General features: G+C 29.5%; 1 protein-coding gene across 2 annotated transcripts; it reads right to left on the reverse strand.

Annotated features, from left to right (window-relative positions):
* Positions 1–263: 263 nt before the first annotated feature.
* On the reverse strand, positions 264–2,740 carry LOC111032133. Of its 2 annotated transcripts, none has more exons than XM_022312360.1 (2): positions 2,007–2,740; positions 264–1,332 (listed from the first exon to the last, which is right to left on the reverse strand). In XM_022312360.1, exons 1-2 carry the CDS (start codon positions 2,098–2,100, stop codon positions 293–295), a joined length of 1,134 nt encoding a protein of 377 aa, XP_022168052.1. In that variant the 5' UTR covers positions 2,101–2,740; the 3' UTR covers positions 264–292. The 2 variants fall into 2 exon arrangements, 1 of the variants encoding a protein (XP_022168052.1); XR_002604284.1 differs by having other exon boundaries at positions 1,201–1,291; positions 2,007–2,095.
* Positions 2,741–25,345: the final 22,605 nt, after the last annotated feature.

Below are 25,345 nucleotides of genomic sequence, written 5' to 3' on the forward strand. Positions count from 1 at the left end.
AGCAGTCATAAAAATAGTTTTTAAGAGTTAAAATAACTATTTACATACCGTAAAATTAAAACAATTCAATCTTGATTTATAGAAAAAAGCAGAACTCTGCCCAGTAGGTACTGGCATAACTGCTTGTAAATCAAAGGTAGCTAAGACAATGTTAGATCCCATTTCTTTAGCCTTTTCTTTATCATTAGCCTTCTCCGTTCGGCTCAAGTTTTTTTCATCTTGGTGTAGTTGATAGTCGTTTTCCAACTTTGCTTTTTCTTCTGCCGTGGCATTGTTGAACCCTTCACAAAAATCACACTGATCTTTTTTTGGGAGAGAAAAATCCAATGTTAAATTCCGTATTAAATATACGAGCATAGCAATCGTAACTCGCTGCAGTTTTTCCATTGTCGACTCGCTCTTTTGCATAGTGTCTATGCATTTCAGCAATACACAACCCGCCATCAACGAATTCTCTTGTTGTGTTGGCTCTTTGATAGTGACTTTCGACTCTAGGAATGGAGTTGATGTGTTCTTTTACGGAATTTATTATATCTAGGTCAGCTCTCGAATGATTGCCATGTTTTCCTCGTTTGTCTTCTACAGTTATGCCTGAACCAGAAGTTCTTGATTGAATGACACTGCGAATCGTTCTTTCCGTTATTCCGAAAGTGTTAATCATGTAGGTTTTACATACCCGAATTCGATTTCCTTCAAAAAGCAAATAAAATCCACAGTTTTGCCTTCTGGGAGTTTCTGAAGTAAATATACGACGATATTTGAGTTGGAGGGGCTCAATACATGAAGCTAAGTAATCCCGTTGTCGCTGTAATGACGCCAAACTCCAATATTTATTAAAAAGTTCAATCCTGTATTCGTCAGATACTTTTGATGAGCACTTTAGAATACACCGGTCAGAGCAATTTGGCCCCATAACCCTTTCGTTGACAGTTTTCCCTGTTCTAGAAGTGTAGCTCTTACCAGAATTCTTCAATAATTTGGCTTTTGTTTTTTTCCATTGCTCTGGGTTTCTTGATCTCTTTTTTCCTTTTTTGATAGGTGAAACTGTTATCGGGAGATCGATTGTTTGGAGATCGGTCAACTGGTCAGTGCTCTCACTTTCCGAAGATGTTTCACTTACTGATGGAATATAGTTGTCACTGTCATCCCCAGAAAGATTTTCCTCATTTTCTGAATCATCAACTATTACTTTATAATTCGTCTGTTTTGTCAATCTACGAAGCTTAAGCTTGATTGGTGATTCATTTTGTTCGGCGATACAACACGGTGTTACAGATGATGATGGACTGGACTGCAAATATTGAGCGTCAGTCAAAATCTCGGGAGAATCAGCTAAATAAGAATAAAGCAACAAGCAATAAGCATAAGCATAAGCATAAGCATAAAGAACAAAAAAAAATAATAAATAAAAATGGTTATTGGTTAATCGGGAATGGCTATAGTCATAATCAGGCCTGTTGATTAATATAATATATTAATATAAAAGTTTAGTGGTCCAATGTAACACTTTTGAAGGTAGGAACAAAATTATATCTAATTATTATTATTTGTTTTGTTTTTTGTTTAAATTATGATTAAAAATTAAAAATCCGTATTATTTTTATTACTTTGCATTTTTTGAAAATGTTATGTTTAAAAAATAAAATATAAGTGCATATTTTTAGAGCATATTTGTACTTTTTTAAGCGCATAAGTGCATGCATATTTAGTACTTTTTAAGTACATTAAGTTCCGAGCCCTAGTCATAATAATATTATTATAATTCAAATTAATAATATTATTACATCATAATTTTAATTAATTAATTAATTTTTACATGATTACTTATAATAATCGTCCTTCATGTAAATCAGTTAATTGACTTTTGCCTCTCCCGGTTATATAGCATACATTTGCATAGCATTTAAATATATTTTATATAAAACCAAAAAATCAATCAAATGTGCGAACCCTAGGTATAAGCAATTTAGTTTGTTTTAATCTATAAATATGAGGTAGCTACTTACTCTTAGGCGAATTTTCAATATTACATACAGAATTTTTCTCAATTTCAGTCTTTTGAGTAGCTAGTTCTAATAATAGCTTTGTTCGTTTCATCATAATACTCTAAAAACATAGTTTACAAAATAAAAATAAAATCGCAAATTGGAAAAAAGCAAAGAAATATTGAGTGAACAATGACAGAAAGAACAATTACACTAAAAAAAAAAAAAAAATTTGAAGTCAATAATGACGGAATGTATACTTACGGCGTTGTTCCACTAGATAATGACGAAAAATTAAGTGTTTTTAGATGAAAAATGACGTAACTCTCACTTACGTCGTTGTGGCACCAGGATTAAACAAAAAAGTGTCACAAATAACAATTACGTCGTTGTAGAAATAAAAACAATGCACCGCGGTCGGTAGGCGAAACACAACTGATAACAACGTCATTGTTCCATTGGACATGTGATTAAAAACCGGTAATTTCAACAATGACGAAACTGCTCTCTAGCGGTCAATAATAGGTATTATACTTATGTCATTGTTCCATTCGATAAAATGAAATGTTATTGTACTGTTGTCGTACTTATGTCAAAAAGTCAAAAATTTGCACTTATGTCGTTGTTCCACCGGAGGAATATATAATACGATGACGACGACTTGTAAACGCTTTTAACCTACCCTAACCCACATTCACAAATCAAGTACACGGTACTAATTTGAGTCTGAAATTATTATCAGTATATCCTGCAGTAGGTGAGTTGCGTCCAAATAAAAAATATTTATAGAAGAGGTCAAAGGTAATAATTTTTTATGGCTATTTACATACATTTTTTTGCTAACAGAACAATATAATTTAGTATTTCTTATAAAGTACAATAATTGCATAAAAATCTCTCCAGAACAATTAAAATAAGTGATTACTATGATGTACTCGTATAATATTTTCATGGAATATATATTTGGGAAAATACATGTTATGTCAATTTTTAGTAGATACGTAGTACATTGATTCTATATATCGTCGGCTACACGGCAAAACCTCGTAAGTCACTTTTATCAAATTGTTGAGGAATAGCAAAAAACTGTGACACCTATTAATATTTGTAAATTATTAAAAGTTATAACTTCAATCACCATTTTTAATCATTTCACATTGTCGAAAGATCAAAAAATCAATATTTTGATATAATTGTGTAAAAAATTAGACTTACGAGTTTTTGATTTTTAATAAATTTGACTTACGAGTTCTTGTAATTAATTCAATTTACTTACGAGGTTTTGTTTTTGAGTACTTTGAGTGTACTTGAGTGTTTTTGAGACTTACGAGTTTTTTGTGAAATTTCAAAATTCTTTTATTTGTAGTTTGTACAAAATCATAGACATATCATTCAACATTACAATATAATATAAAAAGTACAAAACGTTATAAAATTATAAAAAAACTACTGATAGTATTATTTTAAAACATTAAAAATCTTTTATTATAATTGAGAAAAATAATTAACATAAATAAAAATATTTTCTTATTGAACTCATAAAAACTTTCTTAAACAAATTTAATAGTTAACTTCTTGTAACTAAAATATATATAAAATAATAATTATAATAAAAACGATGTTGAGTTAATTATTGAAACATTAACAAATTAAAAATAATTAACATTAAATAATAATATTAAACACATAATATTATTAAATATTAATACAAATTTCACTTTTTTTTATTTTTGGTGTACTGTAAAGTGTCATAGAATGGCCAAGTGTGCTTAGGCAAGACTAATTTTAGCTGTTGAAGGTGCATAAATTTCTCCTCTTTAATTTTAAGTGGTTCACTGTACAAATTTTTTATAGTATAGATGATTTCTTTCCTGTTCTTATTTGGTAAATTTTCCCATTGGTCATCATAATTTAGTTTGTATTGAATAGTAGAGTCTGGGTTGTACTTTAGGCATCTTATGTCAGTAACTGTAGGGTCCCCTTTTTTAAAACCAGGCCTTAAGGATGTATAATATTTTAATGATGAATAATCATTGAAACAACTAAAATTCAAATATTTAACTCTGTATGGATTTTTACTTCGAGCATCTTTACATACACTTATATAGTCAGTAGGCAAATAAATTTCCCTTTTTTTTAATTTCATTTCAATTGTGTGATGGACACTGTCCACTTCCATCTGTGTATGGCCCTTTTCTAAAAAGTTTTGGGTAATTGTCACTTTTTGATCAATTGCAAATTTTAATATTGCATTTGCTACAGTCGTATTACGATTTTGATATCCACAACCATCACTATAGATTGATATATTGTTAATAGTAGGTGTCTTTTCAATGATGTTATCTAAATAGTCTACCACCAAGGTAGCAAAAATAGAAGCCTCCAATCCTCCACTTGTCTCATCCCATAAATAACAGCATACATCAGCTGTAGTTTGGTTGAAAACTGTAAAGTTATGGACGCAAAGTTTAGTTTTATAGTACATTGATGATGCTCTAATGAAAGGAGCTAATTTAACCGCTTGTACGTCCATCGTTAGAGATACATATTCAGTAGGAATATTCATAGCAACTTGTTTGTCTAAGTTCTTTGCATTTCTGGCATCTTTTTTTCTCTGTTGATGATGATCATAAATCTCTTGACTTATGTGTCCATATTTGTAGCCTTCACATAAATCACACAGATCCTTTTTGGGAGAGTAAAGAGCAAGATTTCTCCTATGAAATTCTTTAAAAAAATCAGTTTTATTAACTACAATATCATTTTCCTTTAATGTAGCCACATAGGCATTAAACAAAGATATTTTTGTGTCAAAAAATGATTCTAAATAAGTTTTATTTGAACTTGATCGGCAGTAATGTGATGGAAGTGCAGGTAAATTATCAAAAAAATTTGTCATTTCTTTATTTTTAATAATTGTTCTACCAACTTTTTTTGTTTTCTTTTCATAATCAGGACTAATATTTATTCCAGTACCTGAAACTGAATTTAAAACCCAGTTCCTCACTGACCATTCTTTTAAACCAAGTGTTTGCAAAAATGTTTTTTTGCAGACTTGCAAAGGCTCACTATTTATTTTTAAAAAATATTTTATAGTACTAGAGCGCCGAGAACTATTTGTACCAGTTTTGTTAGCTGTAGTAGGCTATAAATGACATAAAGCTGACACATATGTTCTCCTGTCACTCCAAGTCATACTGTTCCAAAATGTGGAAAACAATTGTTGTCGATCTTCATCTTTAATAAAAAAACATTTTCTAGTACTTGAATTTTTTTTACAAAAAGTAGATTCACATATTTTTCCTAACTGTCTTGAAGATCTACTTTCTGTAAATGAAAATTTCCCCATTTCATTTTTCATTAGACCTTTATAGACTTGACCTTGCATTCTAAGTATTTTGTTTTTATTTTTTAACCATTCATGCTCATCCCCTTCTTCGTACTTAAGTTTCCGTTTTGCTTTTACTACAAGTTCTGTTAAACCACTATCATCTTTTTCCATTTCTATAATTTAAATCATTATTTAATTATGAATAGTAATAAATATTATATTTAATTGTATACATTAATTTAAAACTAACATTTACATTGAACAGTAGGAAAATTATTTAATTCAACCATATCACAATACTTTTCTACATAAGAATTAGTAACTCCTGGTTCCATATTAAGTGTCATATTAATTTGAGTATTACAGTCCTCATTATATTCAATATTATCAGTCTCCAACTCTAATAAGTTATGATAATAATTGTATGAAATATGAGTAAAATATAATGTAATAAAATAAAAAAAAACACCTATTTTAAATTTATAACATATTTTACCTTCAACTACAGAAAATGTATCAATATTAACCACATCATCTCTAACAAAATCAATCACAGAATTGCCAGCACTAGTGCCTAAATCTTCTGTTAAACCATTATCATTATATTTTTCCATTTCTATAATTTAAATCATTATTTAACTATGAATAATAATAAATATTGCATTTAATTGTGTACATTTATTTAATACTATCATTTACCTTGAACAGTATGTAAATTATTAAATTCAATCATATCATAATATTTTTCTACATAGGAATTAATAACTTCCGGTTCTATATTAAGTATATTAATTTGAGTATTACAGTCCTCATTGTGTTCAATATTATCAGTCTCCAGCTCTAATAAGTTAAAAGTTATGAATTATGATAATAATTATATAGAATATTATGAGTAAAAAAGTAAAATATAATGTAATCAAATAAAAAAACACCTATTTTAAATTTATAACATATTTTACCTTCAANAGAATTGCCAGTACTAGTATCTAAATCTTCTGGATCACTTAAGCTGTTTAAAAGTGATTGTATTTCACTATCTGGCAACATTTTTAATACAATAATGTTTTTAATTATTTCAAACGTTTAAAACAATAGAATGCATGTCATAACTCAAAGTCTCAAAAACGTATGTAAATGTATAGCGTATGTGGAGTATGGCAGTATGCTATTCATGATTCATTATAAAATCTACAATTGACTTACGAGGTTTTATTATTGATACTATAGTTACGAGTTTTTGTTTGTGTGTATTATCTTATGAAAGTACCGGGAAAAATATAGATATTATGATATCAAAATGTGCACAAAAGTACAGTGCATCCAATAAAAGAAAAAAAAATTTTTTTTAATTTTGACTTACGAGGTTTTGCCGTGTAGCCGACGATATATATTCTATATTTTAGTGACTTACTATTACTATACAGATTAGCATTTATATTATTTTCAATTTATTTTTATTCAGGAGTCCGGTGCCGATTTGAAATCCTATAAAATATGAAAATTATGTACATATGTTTTTGCTGTCGCCTTAATTATAATACTTTTCCACTAATTTACTATCCGATACCTACTTAAAGGAAGATATTGAGAGTTGGTACTGCATATTATGTTAGTAAAAATGACTAAAAGATTAACTCGTTGAATTTTCAAATTTGTATAACTATTTTTTTTATCTGAAAGAATAAAAATTTGTTTACTCAGCATTGAACATTTTTTTATTTTATTAGAAATAATTTGTGGAAAAATTTTAAAATTTAAAAAAAAGTTAAAATTGTCTCTATTTAAGGACATATTAAAATAGATAAGATAAAAATATTAATAGCTAAGTTCAATGCTGTTTTTAATATTTTCCTAAATATTAATTTAAAAAAAAAAACAAATTTGATTGTTTCTACTGCTTTCAATTATTATTCGTCTAGAGTGTATTTTTGAGAGCAAAATAACATTAACCAAAACTTAAATATAGAACAATTGCAATAATTAATAATCATAATTAAACAACATAAAAATGTTATGTTATACTCTTGGTTGATATTCAAAAGAAATAATTATACTTACGTTTATAATAACTCATCGGGACTGTTGACTTTTAACACACAAGCAATGTCGATAATTTGAATTATACTATGCTAGACTGACCCAAATTGAGCGTTGACTACAGTTGTTGAACCAACTACCTACTTAAAATATCATTTTTGGGGGACATATCATCAGCACTGGGAAACCCAACTCTTACATAACTCGACCGTCGTCTTATTTTGATATCATATTATTGTAATCGAACATAAAAACGTACTAAGTAGTCATGATAAGATATTATAATTAATATTTATTATGTGTATGCCTACAATATATCGTTAACTTTACTTATATTATTCGTCGAGGTACACCGAGTATTATATTATTTAAATAGCCGTGAATAAAAAAACGGAATTTTATTCGTTTTCTTGGCATTATACTTTACTATTTATACCACGTAAAGCCTGCAAGGACGGACCAAATTCACCTTGAGTAGGTTGCAACTCTGCTACAGCGAGACTAGTAATTGTATAGGCACCTATTCGGTTAATTGATCAGTAAAGCGACGACGTTCGTCGAAGTAAATACGGAAGGTAGGAATCCGAAGACACCTCGAATTTACAAACCTATCCGACACTATAATATGATAAATTCAACTATAATATCATATACGTACTGAATATCGCAGTTGCGTACTTCAGGCATACGCTTTAGGCGAGGAGAATGATAATTTGTTATACGTTTAGGAGAGATAGACTTAAATATCACGTTCGTAACATTTGCACCGCTGAACTGCTGCAGTGACACAAACTCAATATTTAAGTTTTTCAGTATTAATATGATTTTTTTTTTTACTAACAATTTCTCACCTTTTCCAATAGTTTATGAACTGTAATTCATATTCGAGTAATTTCATTAAAATTGATCTAAAAATAATTCATAAAATATCACTGTCCAAATTATATTTTATGCGAGCAAATATTGTTTTAAGCCTTCTTTTATACATTAAAATTGTCCAATAATAGTAAAAACTATACTTTAATTTAACCCTAAGATCATAGTGTAAATATTAACAATTATCTGTTTTCTTATTTGAATCAAAACAGCTAACATGCATATTTGATTTTCAGAACATTAACGACCTGAAATACTGTAGAATATTGTGCCTCTAATCGCTATTTTTTTTTTAGCAGTATAATATTGTGTATAGTGACAAACCACACACGACTATGGCAAATAAATACAAAATAAATCTACGAATCACAATACTCGAATATATATTAAGGGCATCGATTATCTGGTGACGTGACGGTATTCGTTAAGGAAAAAAAAACTAAATCTCCAGTGCGTAGTATGATATTATAATAAATGTTGGATTTCAGCAAAAAACACCAGTTATGACTATTATTTTATATTATTATGTCTGCAGATGCGTCTGGTGTTTGTTTTACATTTATTTTTTTACGAATCGTTTTTTTACGTTGCTATCAATGAAATCATGACCTGCGACGGCAGCTATTGTGCTTTTAATGACTGTGTTGTATTATCATAATAATATACTATAATACGAGCATTATGCGCGTCGTATTCGCCAAAAAAATGTCCGTTTAATTTGGCGATAATGGAAAAAAAACCAAAGCGATTACATTGATATTAATACGAAATCACGATGTGTACCTACACCACAACGTTATACCACATGTATTGCAGTCGATTGAAAACCTCGCCCTAGGCTGACGCGTAAACTTCTATTATAATAATATTATTATTATTATTATTATTACTATAGTATAGTTGTAAGAGTAACCCTGCAACTATGACTGTGGATGTCGGAAACCGGTATTACTGCAAATTTATTTTTTAAACTGTATGATCATAGTTGTGTAGTCAACGATTCTACACTCGTTTACCTTTTTTACCTGTAAAAATCAAGACGCGATTTCGCTTCAAAAAATTTAGAAGTTGTACTTTTTTATTTACGACACAATAATATACGTATAGGCACGGGATCCGGTGTAGATGCGTATGTCTCATTTGCGTACAGTCTATTTTTAGTTACAATTTCTCTCACTTGCGTACAATATAATTATCCAGAGTAAAATATAGTCTTATTTGCGTACACACTCATTTCCTTTCACACTTGGTCAGGCTTAGGACTGACAGAACGTTTTGCAATACTCTGGCTTGTTTGAGGGTGCACCGTGCACAATTAAATACGTTCAGTGTAGTTGACCCTGAGCTTAAATGCAAAATGTAAAATGTGATAATTTATTAAATAGTTTAATATAATGTAATTGGTAGTTAATATTCAATGTAAAATGACTAAATTGTACACATCTAATTTGACGATTATTTTCAATTTGGTGAGCCGCTTGTCTAAATCATTGTTTTCGAATAGTTGGTTTAAAAAAATGTCCAATCTATAATAATTTGTTTAAAAATCCAATTTGGGCATTTGATAAAAAATATATTTTTATCCACTCTTGGTTTTTTACCCAACAGTAATATAGTCAGCGATGTCTTTTCGTGTTTAAATGCAAATGCTCCAACAGATAACTTAGATTCTTCTTATTATATAATACATAAAATGAATAATTTTAAATGTATTATAAAATAATATACTACTCTGATGCATAATTGTGTGTACCTGCTCATGTCTTAATATGAGTTATGGCAGAATACAAATCCTATTTTAAAATATTATGTACTTATAAATATATATATACAGAATGATACAATTTTTACGCATAAACTACTTTTGGTTAGCCATAAAGAATTATTCAAGTACTTTGTTTGAGTTTATAATTTATATTCGTTCAGTTATTGAATAATATTGATCGTAAGTTTCTCTGAAAGAAAAAGTATTTGCGTCGGGGAGCATGACCCATCGGTCACCACAAAATTCATTCCTGTACTCGAGTACCTGTCTAAATGCTCGCGGTACATATTATATAATATGTATGCAATTTAAACGCGTATGCTTCAAACAGTTCAAGTTCGGGGGTTTTTTTTAACTTATTAAAAGGAACTATAATATTACGAGCTAAATAAAAACTATTCGGATAATGAAGACATGAAAAAAAGATTGCGCTTCACTTTTAATAGGTCAAGTTATTGAGCATATTTCTAGACAAAATTTCGTACTTTCCGTATCAAAAACCATTGATGCACCTTAGAGTTGAGACGATTACACAGGACACAACAGTAAAAATTGATACAATAATTTCTCTTTAACTTTAGCGTATTATCTCAAAAATACAAAGGTATTATAATATTCAATTTCCGCTATTGTTCATATCTAGGTAAATATCTCGCCGAAGTTATCCACGGACTATGTGCACTTTACATACAAAATATGTACATCGACCCCTTTAATCCGGTATACCTAATACTGATTATTCATAATTATGTGTTCAGATTTGATGTCACTAGAATAATTATGTTAAAATATGTTTGCAGCTCAACAATATGTCTGTGTTAACAATTAATCAAATTATGCTTAAGGAAAATAAAATAGAATTCGAAGACATTTTTCAAAATAACGATTTCAAACTGAAGTTAATTTTCACTCATTTTTGATAGTATAATATTATGTGAGAGGTGAAAACGATCAGCATATTTGTCAATGATTTTCTGGTTATGTTATGCACATTTATTGAATGAACGGTAGTAAAAACATCGTGTGTTATTTCCTCTTTATAAAACACAATATTGCTGTTATTCATTATTATTATAATCATTAGCGTTATAAGCTACAGATGATGTTCTTACACTATCGATAAAAATAAAGTGTACAATAACAGGTAAAATAAATTGACCATCCAGCTTCTGCGCATCCTTCTACTTTTACCTGTTATCTATGCACACATCATTTAGGTATCCAGTGATGATGATATGATAATGATAAAAATAATACGATGTTGTCTTCAATAATTCGAGATTTAAATATTGTACGATGTATTTTGTATTCACGTTAAATGATCTTGAAATAGAGTTTATAATATATAATCACCACGGCCGTTCGTGCAATCGTGTATATCTATTATACAACATCGACGGCGTTTGTCCAGTTGCCAAAAAAAGTTTGTCGTTGTCGCCGTCGTTCGATGGTTGTCGAACGCGTGACCTGATTATTTCCTGTTCACGTCTAGATGCTGTTTATGTTCGTCGAAGGATGCGATAGGAGGTACATACCACCATACGAGAAATGGGACGAATTGCGAGTACCTACCCATGTTTCTAAGATCTATAAGAATCTGAAACTGAGAGCAGGGGAGCTGCATTTTTTTTTCAGAAAAAAAACAACTATAGTTTTAGTGCCTATATTACAGATTATAGATAAGATTTGATAACAATATTAACAGTTTTATTAATATTTTTAATTTATGGATTTTGAAAATTAAAAAACCAAAAATCTGACTTGTATTACATTGATAATAAAATAAAAAATGAATATTTTGTTATACATAAAATAAATAAACTAGTATTGTAAACAACGTAAAATGTACTTGTACATTTATTATTTTGTTTTAATAAATAATAATTCATTTTTGTACTTTTTTTTCAAAATACAAATGAATAAAATATTTTTGAACATATAGTTGATATAATTCTATATAGTCGAGTTTTCATTATAATATATTAATTTAATATACATTTTATATATATATATACGTATCTTATATTTTTAAGCAATTTACACTTTTTTTTTGTTTATCGTTTTGTACAACCCATCAGTTACCCAATAGTTAATACAACCAAACTACGAAGTCCCTTAAATGCCGTATTAAGCAATTTCTACAGTATACAATAGTGTAATATTATATTTTGGCAATTTGGCGGTAATATAATCGACAACTCGTGGTCAGTAAAATGAAACGAACTACGACGATGACTATGGAGAGTGAGAGTACGTCAGAAGGAACAAAACTTGTATAGTGCTAACGTACATAGGTATTTATTTTGTCACGATAATTTTATAGTCTCAATTAACACCTTTATTGGTAAGTATGATATTAAATATAAAAAAAAACAGGCGTAACACAAAATTAAGGTTTATTCAACTTTTCAAACAATTATATAGGAGCAAAATCTAGTTTCGTTATAGTTATTGGTACCTATCTACATAATTATTATTATTTATAAATATACTAGTTGGTGCAGTTTTCTTTTAGTCGGTGCAGTTATAACACACTTAATAGGTAGATAATAGTTATTATAACCATTATAATAAATATGCTGTCGAAACTAAAAAGAAACAGGAATTTTATATCCAACACTAAAATATAATTAAACCATTTGCTATAATATGCGATGTTTGTTATCTTATGATATATTATATTTAAAAGTACATACAAAATTATTAATTATAAATTATAATAAGCACAATATTTGTTTTTGTTAAAATACAATTAGCTGCACCTGAGTAATTATTGATAAACGAATGCGATTTAACTGAGCATAATACATTTTATGGCTTGATAATAAACTGCAGTTTAGTTTTAAAACAGTATAATTTATTATAAATTTGTCTATTATGTAAATAAAAAAAATTGCTTAATTAATACCGATATAGAATTGAAATAATAATATGTAAGCAATACAAATTATCGTAAAATAATTTATTCTTAATTCATCGTCAACTTTGTTACCATTATTGACGACGATATCGTATTTTATTTTACCCAACCTATTCATAATTCAACGCCATTACAAATGTATACTTGTTTATATAAATAAATTTAATGTTTTTTTTTATGAAAGGAATATTCTTTATTCGGCTGAGAAAAACGTTGCTAGTTATCATAATAAAATGACATACATAAAACATAGTATGAATATTATATATTATAGTCTTTATTCATTTATAATATTCAATGAAAAAATGTCGGACGAGGGTCATCCTATCTAAATTAATAGAAATTTTAAATTCTAAAATAATAAGTCAGATGGTATGTATAATAATGTACTCTAGTTTTATCACCTTACCTATTATTTTTATTTCTATCAGTGTAAATAAATAAACATCGCCGCTGCAGTCCACTATAATATGGCAGGTCGTCGTCTGACCTTAAAAAAATGATTAGTCATGAAGAAATGAAACTCACGAGATAGATGATATTTTATAAAATTTTAATTAATATTTAAATAAATACAATTATTATAATATTTCTTAAATATTGAATTGATATTATAATTATTTATACAACTCACATGATATTTTAACTCAAGCTTTACTGGTTAATGTTTTCTGTTGGTATAAGAGTAAAAACGGTAGTGCTTAAATACGAGTGAAAATGTATGTAAAATCATCAAGCGTCGTGTAAAACAACAACAGAAAAAAAAATACCACCCTAAACGTCAACCGGTTAAAATATAATGGTATAGGTGGGTACGTATGCGTTTTCAATGTATGCTTGATATCGACAGTTAACACCACTATTGCCTTCTCCTACACAGTCCTCACCCACTAACCGCTGTGTGTTCTTAATCTTGAATCAATGTTTTTCTCTGTGCATAATAGTGTTACACGTTCGGCTTACAAGATAACACGTTCGCGTATTATAATATTATTGTTATCACAGATAATTAAAATCGTTTTTTATCGTCCACGCCGCAATTGCGCAGGTACCTATTTGTTACGGAATAAATAATTGCCCCTTCACCGCTTACCTATCTTTATATTCATGCCCACCCATTTAATTATGTACACAATAATGTTATAAAATATTATAGCACAATTATGTGATTATGTCATGTTATTATTTAACCGACCGCTTAGGTATGACACTTCCTTAAATTAACACGTTACAAGTAACACGTAAATAAATAATATGTATAATAGATATCATATTGTGGAAAAACAATTTAATCTATATTTAGGTATTTTATTAATTGTTATGAATTGTGTAAAAATTTCAGTTAAAATTTTAGTAAATTTGTATATGCAGGTATAATAGTACCTATCTTGTCACAGCTTAAAATAATAATATTATTATCGCTTTACTCGTTTTTGCAAGTTATATATAAGCACCGTCCAACGTGAAGTACATAATAGAGAGCGCGTGGACCATTTCATTCCCGGCATGGCGCAGCAGGTGGTCGGAATGATGTTTTTTTCAATTGACGTACAAATGTATAACACATATTATATACACGATTTATTCATAATATGTGTGTGTGTTTAGGACATGCAGTGTAAACGTGATAATCGAATAGCGCAAGTACCAATATTAAATCCCTATCGCTATACATCCGCTGAGGACCAGAAAAGTTTCGGGCCATGGTCAATCATTAGGGCGCCAAATGATAATAATATGAACTTTTTGGAATGCGAGAGCGCATGCTTGCCAAACGTGTAACTCTAGTCATCGTGACTCAGAAAAAAATAATGTTTTGAGATTCGATTTGTCGGCAAACTATATTTATTGCACACCGTCTTATAATAATAAAGCAATACACATATATATACTATATAGTATATAGTAATAATTATTGTTGTTATAATAATAATATGGTTTACTATTATTACATAGCTTATAATATACTCATAATTGTAGTGATTGTTTTGTATGATGAAAATTGTTAGGTATTAAAAATGCACGTAACGTATTGTTGTATCTGTGTTTATATAACGGTATCCTGATAAAAGATCGTACATCAATAGAGTAAAGATCACTTGAGCATTAGCTGATGTATTAAAATTGAAGCGAAACCAGTAATCAGGAGTATTAGAAATCAAGCTGTTGAAGCTGAAATTACTTCTAGAGTTTAATTGTTTTTTTTTTTATGTAGGTTAGTGTAATCCAACGAATAGAAAATGCATAAAATCCTTTAAAAAAAAACCACCTGGAATATTATAAGACCTCATTATTTATCAATCATTATAGCATACAATTTTTCTTTAAAATTATGATAAATCATATAATTAGTGCAAAATTGTATTTTATGTGTCCAAATTATACCTGACAATACATTTAGTTAGCCCATAACTAGAGTACAATGTTTTCATGACTTAGCTTTGAAGAACTTACAAATTAAGTAACATGATGAGTATATCTTGTGATTTCATTGATAGCAATTATAAATCTTAAATGATTGTAATACATTGTAGAGTAATATATTAAATTTATCGAACCCTATATGTAAAATATAAATTAGTGAAACATTTCGAGTTGGTGTCGGCTGGAAATACAAAACGGCGATATGTAATTCGTGGGATCGGTTAATTAATAAAATAAGCACAATATTATTCAATCATTATATACTTAGGTACTGTTTACTTAAGCGGAGTATATGTTATATTAAACCTATATCAATCATCCGAATCATATCAATAATTTAGTTAAAAATATAGAAAAAATATTAGATATAGTTAAGCGTGTATTTCGTATTCAGTGCCTATATACTATACACGATACCATGATCGATAACCACAGAAATATAAACGATAATAAAATTTGATTTAATATTAGATATAGGACTTCGAAATTCGAATTTTATAAGATCATGATTTTTTTATTTGACAATGGTTTGAATTTACACAACCAATGTGTTTGTTATGTTTGTATACAGTACGATAGATAAAGACGTTCGGTTGCAATAAAGGTTATAATAATACAACTAACATATTATAATATACAATAATGTTATGTGTACATCGGATGATATTTTGTTTCGACACTCCGTTTATATAGGTTGCACTTAAACCGAATAATGTATTGAGTGATTTTTATCGTATTACTGTCGGTGCAACATAATATTCTATTAAAACATATAATGAGACCAATTCAGACAATCTTTACAACCCGACTTAACCCGGAAAAAAAAAAAATTAACAAACATAAAATACGGCGTTATATCGGTTTATCGCAGTTTCAATAAGTAGTTCTCGGGCAAATCGGCATCGGTAGTGTACCTCGATTTGTAAGCTAATTCGACCTAGATGCGCAATCACGGAAATCATGGGATATAATACTTGGTTTAGTGGGGGACGAGGTGACCGAGTGGTCTGACTCTTCCGCTGCGACGCAGCCGGTCGCGGTTCGATCCTCGGCCACCGGGCGGCATTTTTCTCCGGACAAGTCGCGGTGACCGGAGAGCAAGTGCTGCCATCCCCCACCCCCGGGGCATGGCAGAAACCTACGGGTGCCCCATTCGAAATTCTGCCAAAACAAACACACACGTGTTCCCCCTACCGTTCCAAAAACCTACAAACCATCAATACAAAAACCTACAGTACCTACTTATAGCTAATGGCCACAGTTGCCGGGCTCAGGATCAATTAAAAAAAAAAATACTTGGTTTATTTTCGAACGTGGTTCAAACCACTTCCTAACGATAAACGATATTAATCTCTCAAATGTTCATCAAATTCGGTCGAATTTTGAGTCTAAATGCTACAAACGTACTCGTGAACATTTTTTGTCCGCCAAATTATGTGTTTGACTTGATATTGTGAAATTTTTGATTTGTAGCATTGCGAGTTCTGAGACTTAAGTTTGTACGCCTGATTGCTGGCGTTTTTAAAAACAAAAACATTCCGCCAAAACTCCTTAAAATATTAAGAGGGATTGCTTCGAACAAACCACGATGATTGATGAAAAAACATTTATCAAAAAACTCAATGTTCAATTTTTCAATAATTTTCCGATTGAATCAACTAATCAAATTAACTATTTTATATCAATTCGACTGATGCATCTATTTTAAACGATACACGATAAGCGATAAGCGTGATGCCGTGACCCAGGGATATAGAGATTCATTTATATATATACCTATAGATAGATTCTCGAACTCTCTGAACAATATTGACCAATTCATATCAAACACATAATTTGACGAACTATAAGGTCGGGTTGCATTTAGCTATGGAAACCTCGAGGGCTACCGTGCCGTATAATATGCTTACGGATGTACAATTTACACGTAAAAATGTATTATTTCCAATTTCAACCAATTAGTATCAAAATTTTTTAAAATCCTTTCTTAGTAAACGGTGAAATTAGAAATTAATAATCTATCCTCAAAATTTAAAGTCGATAACTCTAATAGGTTCGGCTCTGCGTTGATTATAAATCAAGGGGACACTTTCCTTTACATACATAAACGATGATTCTTCAATTTTCATCGCAGAGGAAAAATTATCCATAGAAGAATGCTGCTTTGACTTAAGCCCCGATGCGTATACATTTTTATAGTCATTAGGTACTCCATGCTTACCTAATGCAATGGATTATTAATTTTATACTTCTACGTATATATTCACCGTATATTTTGGTTTTTATTTTTTGTTTGAATTGTTTAGCGATTTTAAACTTTGCCGAAACACATCATAATATTATAATAATATATAGTTTACTGTTTGCACTGAGTCGATACATTGTTTATATTTTTGGAATATTATATGTATAAACATAATATTATTATTATTATTATCAACATAATATAATATTTTATATTGAAGAGGTGTGATAAATTGATAGTCGCAATACCATTATACGGTTCGTAATTTATAGTAGGAGTTTAAGGTCACAAAAAATAACAATATATGCATATTATTGTATGTCTAAAGTGTTAAGTGGTCAAAATATTAAATTCGAGCAATTTTTTTTCGTCATTGTATGCACAATATTGCAGTGCGTTATATCATTATTGTTTAGGGTGCAATCAAACGTCATGAACCTATGGAGCACATAGTCTTATCGCCTTTACATTCTCTGATATCTCATTGTAATTAGCACATAATAATATTATTCTGATGTAATCGATGTTACTTACACTTATTGTAAATTTATAATGACATATCGTCTACAAAGTAAAATCTGATATTGTAAAATAAATAAATATAATTTTAATTAGAAATAGCAAAATCGAAACTCAGTCGATTTTTACACTTGAAATTGTTAAAGTTACTCGTATATTAGGTGAACAACAGTGAAATAATTAAAATATAATCTTTATTATGATTTACAATGATTGAATAAAGTACCCAAGTGGAGTTCAATAAAGGGACAGGGGCTATTTAAATAGTACATTAATTTATTACGCCTATAGAGAGGCTACAACAGTGATAAGAACATCATCAATAAAAAAATAAAAGGGGGGTGGCATCGCTCCCCCACAACTATGCCTCTGACAGCACACGATTAGCTTTATTCTAGTCGAACGTTATAAAACAATATTGTTAAGCTAGGTTTCTATTCAAAATTCGATAATGTGTACAACAATAATTCGTGTAGACAATAATAATTGACGATCGCATCAATTTTCAACTATGTCGTTCAGTTATTTGCTCTTTCTGTTGATAAAAAAAAAATATTATATAATGTATTATGCACTTATAAAATAATATATTTACCTACGCCAAAGTCGTGTCAGAGTTTATTTAAATATGATCGTATACTTTTAATCGTTGCTTGTATGAAATATATAGGTTGAAATCGTCAAGGCTCAAGGACATCTCTGTTCAGCACATAATACTTTAATGGTCTTTTGACCTGAGTCAACAAAATTTACATACGAATATGATATGATATGTTATGATATGTATAGTCTTAGGAATTTTAAAAGGGGGCGACGGAATTTTATTTGATAATAACACGTAAAAATGAGCAATTCATAATAACTATTTTTAAGATATATAAATATTAAATATAATACAATATTTAGATTATCTCAACGCAGTTCAGCGGGGGTGGATCAATGCCCGCAATCGGTGAAAGGAGGGGATCGCAAGCCGTAATATGCAACTGTGGTTTAATATCGGTCGTACTAATATAGGTACACTCGTGCCCGAAACAATTTTCCTGATTTGTCATTCAAGTGAATGGTGATACTATACAAATTCAGTTGAACACTGCATCAATATATGTGCAGCTCCACTGGAGGGAGTACTAAGTTTGTCTAGCCTAACCTATAAAAATATGATATTTTGAGATTTCAGGTTCACTTCGATCTGGGATTAAAGTAAAACTACAAGAAGGGTCTTATAATATCAACGATTTGATGACGTATTACGCATAATCTCGTTTTATTATTTCGCGTGTAACGATTATGTATCTATTTTTTATCAGTAGGTATACCAGTAATAAAATTACAGAGTCAAAATATCGTTATAATATCAGCTACAGGTAGAGGTAAGTACCTACCTATCCTGTGTAAACTCGAAAACATAATTACTATAATTATTACTACTATGTAGGTAAGTCTACGCGATAATGTTATGTAAATCCATCTTGACGTGTTGCGTTGATCGATCATAACAACATGGGTGGGTAACATTATATTGCAAAAATCAAATACACATCGTCAGTTGTCTTCGTTTCGAGTGTTGAACGTCTTCTATCTACCTACTTATATCTACTACAACTGCGCAGTAGAAATTGTTCCGAAAAAAAAAATAATAAATAACAAATAAATTTGTGTGTGTACGAAAGCATATAATAATTATACGTTTATTGTTACAGAATTTCTTAGTAGGTATTAATTTCTCGTTATTCACCAATCAGCCTGCAATGTACCGCAAACCGGTCATGTGTGGTATACCTATGAACATAATTTTATTTACACATCTATACAGCTGGTATGGCGCTTACATTCTTTCAATCTGCCTGTAGACTTAAGTGCATTTTTTAAGGATTACGGCAACCAGTAGGTATATTATGACTATTATGTATATTAGATAAATTATTGTTTTTTAGTAATCGCGTGATGGATAGAACCCTAGACGTCATCAAAATATAACGACTTTTACTCGTTGACTTAAGCATTAGTCCGGCTCGTGATGAAAAAGTTCTATCTTATTTTTGATTTTTCTAAGACTCAAAAACATACACATTTTTTTTTATCGAAGATGAATGTAAAATTATACAATTCGTAATCCAATTCACTAATTAAAACCATAATTGTACATAAGTAATACGATTTGCAAAGATAACTCAAAAACTAACTTTTAAATAATCTGCAATCAGAACTCTTTTACCTTATTTGACTTTTCTTTTTAAAATGTTTTCATTCTAACACTAATAACAATAAATTATACATTTCACTAGTCTACAGAGCTTTATAATTTCATATTTTTTTCAAATCAAAATGGCTTATATTTTTTTTTTTTAACAACCTAACAACTTCCTTCATACTCCTTATATCTTGCATCCAATCCAAGACCAACAAATGTGAAGTTCAATCATTCGCACTTAGTTGTATTTTATTTTATTTTTGAAAATGTAAGAGTTGGAACTTTTTACTAAAAGATGACGCATTTATATTGTTGTTTGCAATAAGGGTAACTGTACGTGATTATTTCGACCGCAAGAGACTTCGACAAATATTCATTACGAAATAATCGAATCGTATTTTGTCGGTAAACAAAATTTATGCAATGCTGTCGATATTTTTTCAGTCGATTTCAAGTAGGTATATGTGACAAAACGAGTGCTAATCTAATTGTCATTACATTTGTTCGCATTGTTTTGATATCCTTATCGTTTAATTGTTATGAATTTATGAGAGGTAATCAACGACAATATTTTAATTAGAAGCAGATAGCTCAGCCGTGTACCTGTCAATATAGCTGATATCGCGATAACGATTAGTTATAATTCATGTAATAACCGCATTCTCGTGACACAACTTACGAAAACAATACCATTAGAGACAATAATTCGTGCATTTTTCGTACATTTTCACGATTTTGCTCAATGATAATATTATGTACAAACAATAGTTCATACTGCACCTATATTGTTCCGTAATGTGTGCCTTTCATTAGATTGACTACGACAGACAAGACGTTTGTTATTGTGCATTAAAATAATTTATGAACGTCGTAAAGTAGGTACATAGGTATGTCGCATAATTATATCGTGTAGTGACAAGAAAATCAGACGTATTACACTTCAAACAATAAATCAACAATACATAATATTATACTCATGTGAATATTTTGAGACATACATTTTCATTAATTTTTGGTTAGCGGGACTATACTAGTTATTGGTAATAAAATATCGTTAAGTAGTCGTTAAAAAAGTGGCTGTCCTTTATACGAGTAGTACACATATACATATTATACACTGTCGTGTTATAAGATGAAGAAGGAGAATCTATAAAATATATCTTTTACTACATAGGTTTCTAGAATTTTTAGAAATTGGAATATTATATTGAAATAACTAAACCAACAGTGTTAATGGTACCTATATATTAGTATACCTCCTTGATAACCTTGTACCGCGGTATTCTGCAGCAATAAAATCAAAATGTTGAAATGTAGGTACTGATATATTATTAATAGTTATTACTGATAATGGCAATAGATCGTAATTATTATAGGTACCTAAATCACGGCATATCAGCGTAATCTGTGTTTAGTCTTACAAAATAAATCGAATACCTACCGCTTAGAGTAAACCGCATGACAAAAGACAGCGCCAAAATAACATGAGATCTTCTGTTGTAAATACACATTTTTTCAAAAAAAAAAAAACCGTTTTGACCTACTTACGGTTTTGCGTATAACAACGGTCATGATGCAATAATTTAATGTTTAGTTGGTGAATATAGGTAAGGTACATTGGCTGATCGATCGGTATACAAGGAAACCGGAACATCGCGGTCGTATTACGATATAGCCATATACAGAAACACGTGTACGATATTAGCTGCATGTATTGTTTTAATGCTCAACAAAAAAAACAAAAAATAAACAAAACCGAACACCAACACACATACTATTACTATACTACTACTACTACTACTACTACTACTACTACTACTACTACTGCTACTAATAATAATAATAATATTAATATACAATATTATGTCCTGCAAATCGATCTACTATAGTTTATTATTGACCATCGGCCGAGATCGGTCGTTCGATATTATAATTAAAGCGTCAGAAATCGTTTAGGCGCCACCCCGTCGAGTCGACCTATATAATTCATTTATATACTTACACAATATGAGCAATTTTTTCTTTTTAAACGACTTGGCGTAACGGGGCAATTAAAAATCAATTTGTCTGGCTCCAGTCGGAGGCGGGCGTTTCGGTCGAATTCATCGAGATGTATCGAGATGTAAGACGTCGGCACGTCACTGAAATATAATATGCACAATACACATTATTATAAATTATATTATTATTATTATTATTATTATTATTATTATTATGTAAATATCGACATGAACACACACGATCGGTTAAAACGCAAAGTTCAAGGATTCATAATATTATTATTTTAGAGCAGCGATCGCGTCGAATCGATTACAAACAATATACTTTATACAATATACCTATATAATAATTATTATACAATACCATAAAAATATTATAACTTTTAATAGGACTCATACTAAGTATTATTTCCAACAATTGCAAAGATAGTTTTTAAGATCAACAAGTATTTATATACTAAAATCCTTAATCCTGTACTTATATTCTCGTTGCGTACCTATAACAATATTGTCGGTAGCATTGCGTAGGACTAAATCGAAAGAATTAATTAGGCAGGTAATATTATTATTTTATTAGAACTGCATATTACAACATAGGTAATCATTGTTAGGTCAACTGCACTTTTGGTATTTCCTACAACCTGTATGGAGTTTATCTGTTGGCCGTTAGAATAAGAAGGCTTGACAAATACGTAGATACAATGTAATATATTATAATAGTATAAATTGTTTATAATATGAGTTGTTATATTATTTTGTCCTCATTTGAATTATTATTTAACACATATAATAATATTAATAAAATCATTATTGTGAGATTATCGATCTGTCGGCGCGGCGGCACGTGATTGTGGCTTCCGTTTTAATCGTTTATTTTTGTTCTTTAATTTATTTTTATTATTTAAAGCCTCGGCATCTAAGGCCGCTGGCTGAATTTTCGTTCTTATACGTCATGATATTATAATATTATATTTGCCACCGGGCATCCACAACAGCAATGTCGTCCGATTCGAGCCAGGCACAGTTCGGACGTTTTTTGGCCGACGTCCTCCATTATCATTGCATCAGCCATCGCCGTCGGTCGTCTAGCTGAGTGCACTTACGTCTACGGTGGCACGGCGATAAATAAAAATAGACAGAGACCAGACGAAAGCTTAATACGATACCTAGGACGATGTTCTCGGTTATATTGTAACGAGTCATTTTTGGAGATTCGTCAATATCGCTGTAGTCTCATTTGTTACATAAAAATATACTATATAATATACACCAAGTCTATGTAAACATAACTATAAATTATTTATTAATGTCTCGCAAATACAAATATTAAAAAAATGTAATTAAAGAAGATTACCTTTTATACGTCAAGGAAAATACAATATCTAACGATCGCTGGCATCAGGTTTTGAGGATTTATTTAGAATCGTTCGACAAACTCTATAAATTACCATAACTAATATTATATTAAAATGTACATATATGTATATATATATAATATTAAAATCCTCTATAAAGAAAAATTTATTTATCTAAAAGAACAAAACATCGTTCGTTCAAATTGAGCGATTATAAATTACATTAATACTTAATTGTAATGTTGGTACTTATATTCGAGCAAACCCTGAAGTTTGTATTAGCATTTAAAAACAATTTTATAATAATTCTTATTTCAGACCAAAAGTTAGATAATTTTTTTGACATATGAAGTCTAGTGGTGTTCGTAGTATTTTGATAGTACTATAATGGGTCATATTTCTAAAAAAAATTCAAAGATGGTCTTGCCATAAAAATCTGTTTGTGCGCATAATGTATGTATTCCACTTAGTGTAGATTGAATCTGCGATACGTCACGAAACGATCGCACAAGGATGTACAAGTATTAGTGTTGAAAATCTAAAAAAAAAAATTCTTATGAGGAAATTTAGTACACGCTTTACCGCATACCTATACAATTGCGGTACGTTTAACAGTTTAAATATAACGTGTACTCCGTTAATATTTTTTCCTGTAAATTTTTCGAAATTATTACGCAAATATTATTTGATGACAAATGTTTTTAATGAATATATTTCAGAATCGCTTGGAAAAAATGGTTATTTTATGAGAGATTACTCTTCGTGTTTGTTTTGACTAATTGAACAAATAATATGACACGTCACGCCTTAAATCTATATGTAATAGTATACATTTAAAATCTCTAATATATTATGTATTTATTTAAAAATATGAAACATTGAAGCATTAAAAACGTGCAAACATACGTTTTTATTTAACAAAACGATTGTTTATTAACTGGCAATTTTAAAATACTTTCCTCAATCTAGGTTATATAATGTTATGGTAATATTATATTTAGATAAAGAGATTCTCATAAAGATGTAAAAATATTTTATTATATTATGCTCATCGCATTCATTACATATATAGATAACAATTTAAAAATATAAATATCACATTGATACTCATATATTTCATCAATGCGTAGGTGTTGCCATGCAAAAATATTTTCAAAATGATAAATTAATTTATGCAAATTCGCGTAAGGCCATCCTTGTTGTGGTTAAACATAATAGTGATATTTCATACTTGTGTAGAATATGATTATACAATAAAAAGTGTTTATATACTTATACAATTATTATTGAAACGTTTTGGTTGTACGAATCTTTATTTATTGGTCCACAAATAAAATATGGTATTATGGTGCACTTTGTACAGAATGTGTAGAAAAAAAATGTATGTTATTAATTTATAGATCGGAGTCTATATAGTTATAACACTAATATCACGTGCGATGACGATGTAAGGTCAGCTCTTGTCTTTTTTATCACTCGTAAAATGTATAAAAATTACAAGGTATAAATGTTCAAAATAAATAAAAGTATTTTTATAAAAAATGTATTATATATTATATTATACACCCTAATTTTCACTTCTCATTACTTGTTTTCTAATTCATTATTGTTAAATATATGACATTTTAAACATTAAACTACCTGTATAGAATGTTATTATTATTTTCAAACGACCATATTTTTGGTTCATTTTT

The sequence above is a fragment of the Myzus persicae genome, unplaced genomic scaffold (genome assembly GCF_001856785.1).
Source record: "Myzus persicae strain clone G006 unplaced genomic scaffold, MPER_G0061.0, whole genome shotgun sequence".
Lineage (NCBI taxonomy): Eukaryota > Metazoa > Arthropoda > Insecta > Hemiptera > Aphididae > Myzus > Myzus persicae.

Excerpts from the sequence above, each read along its gene's own strand:
- LOC111032133 (XM_022312360.1), bottom strand. The coding sequence starts at position 2,100 with ATGATGAAACGAACAAAGCTATTATTAGAACTAGCTACTCAAAAGACT. Across the intron at positions 1,333-2,006 it reads TATTGAAAATTCGCCTAAGA|CTGATTCTCCCGAGATTTTG; the intron begins GTAAGTAGCTAC and ends ATTCTTATTTAG.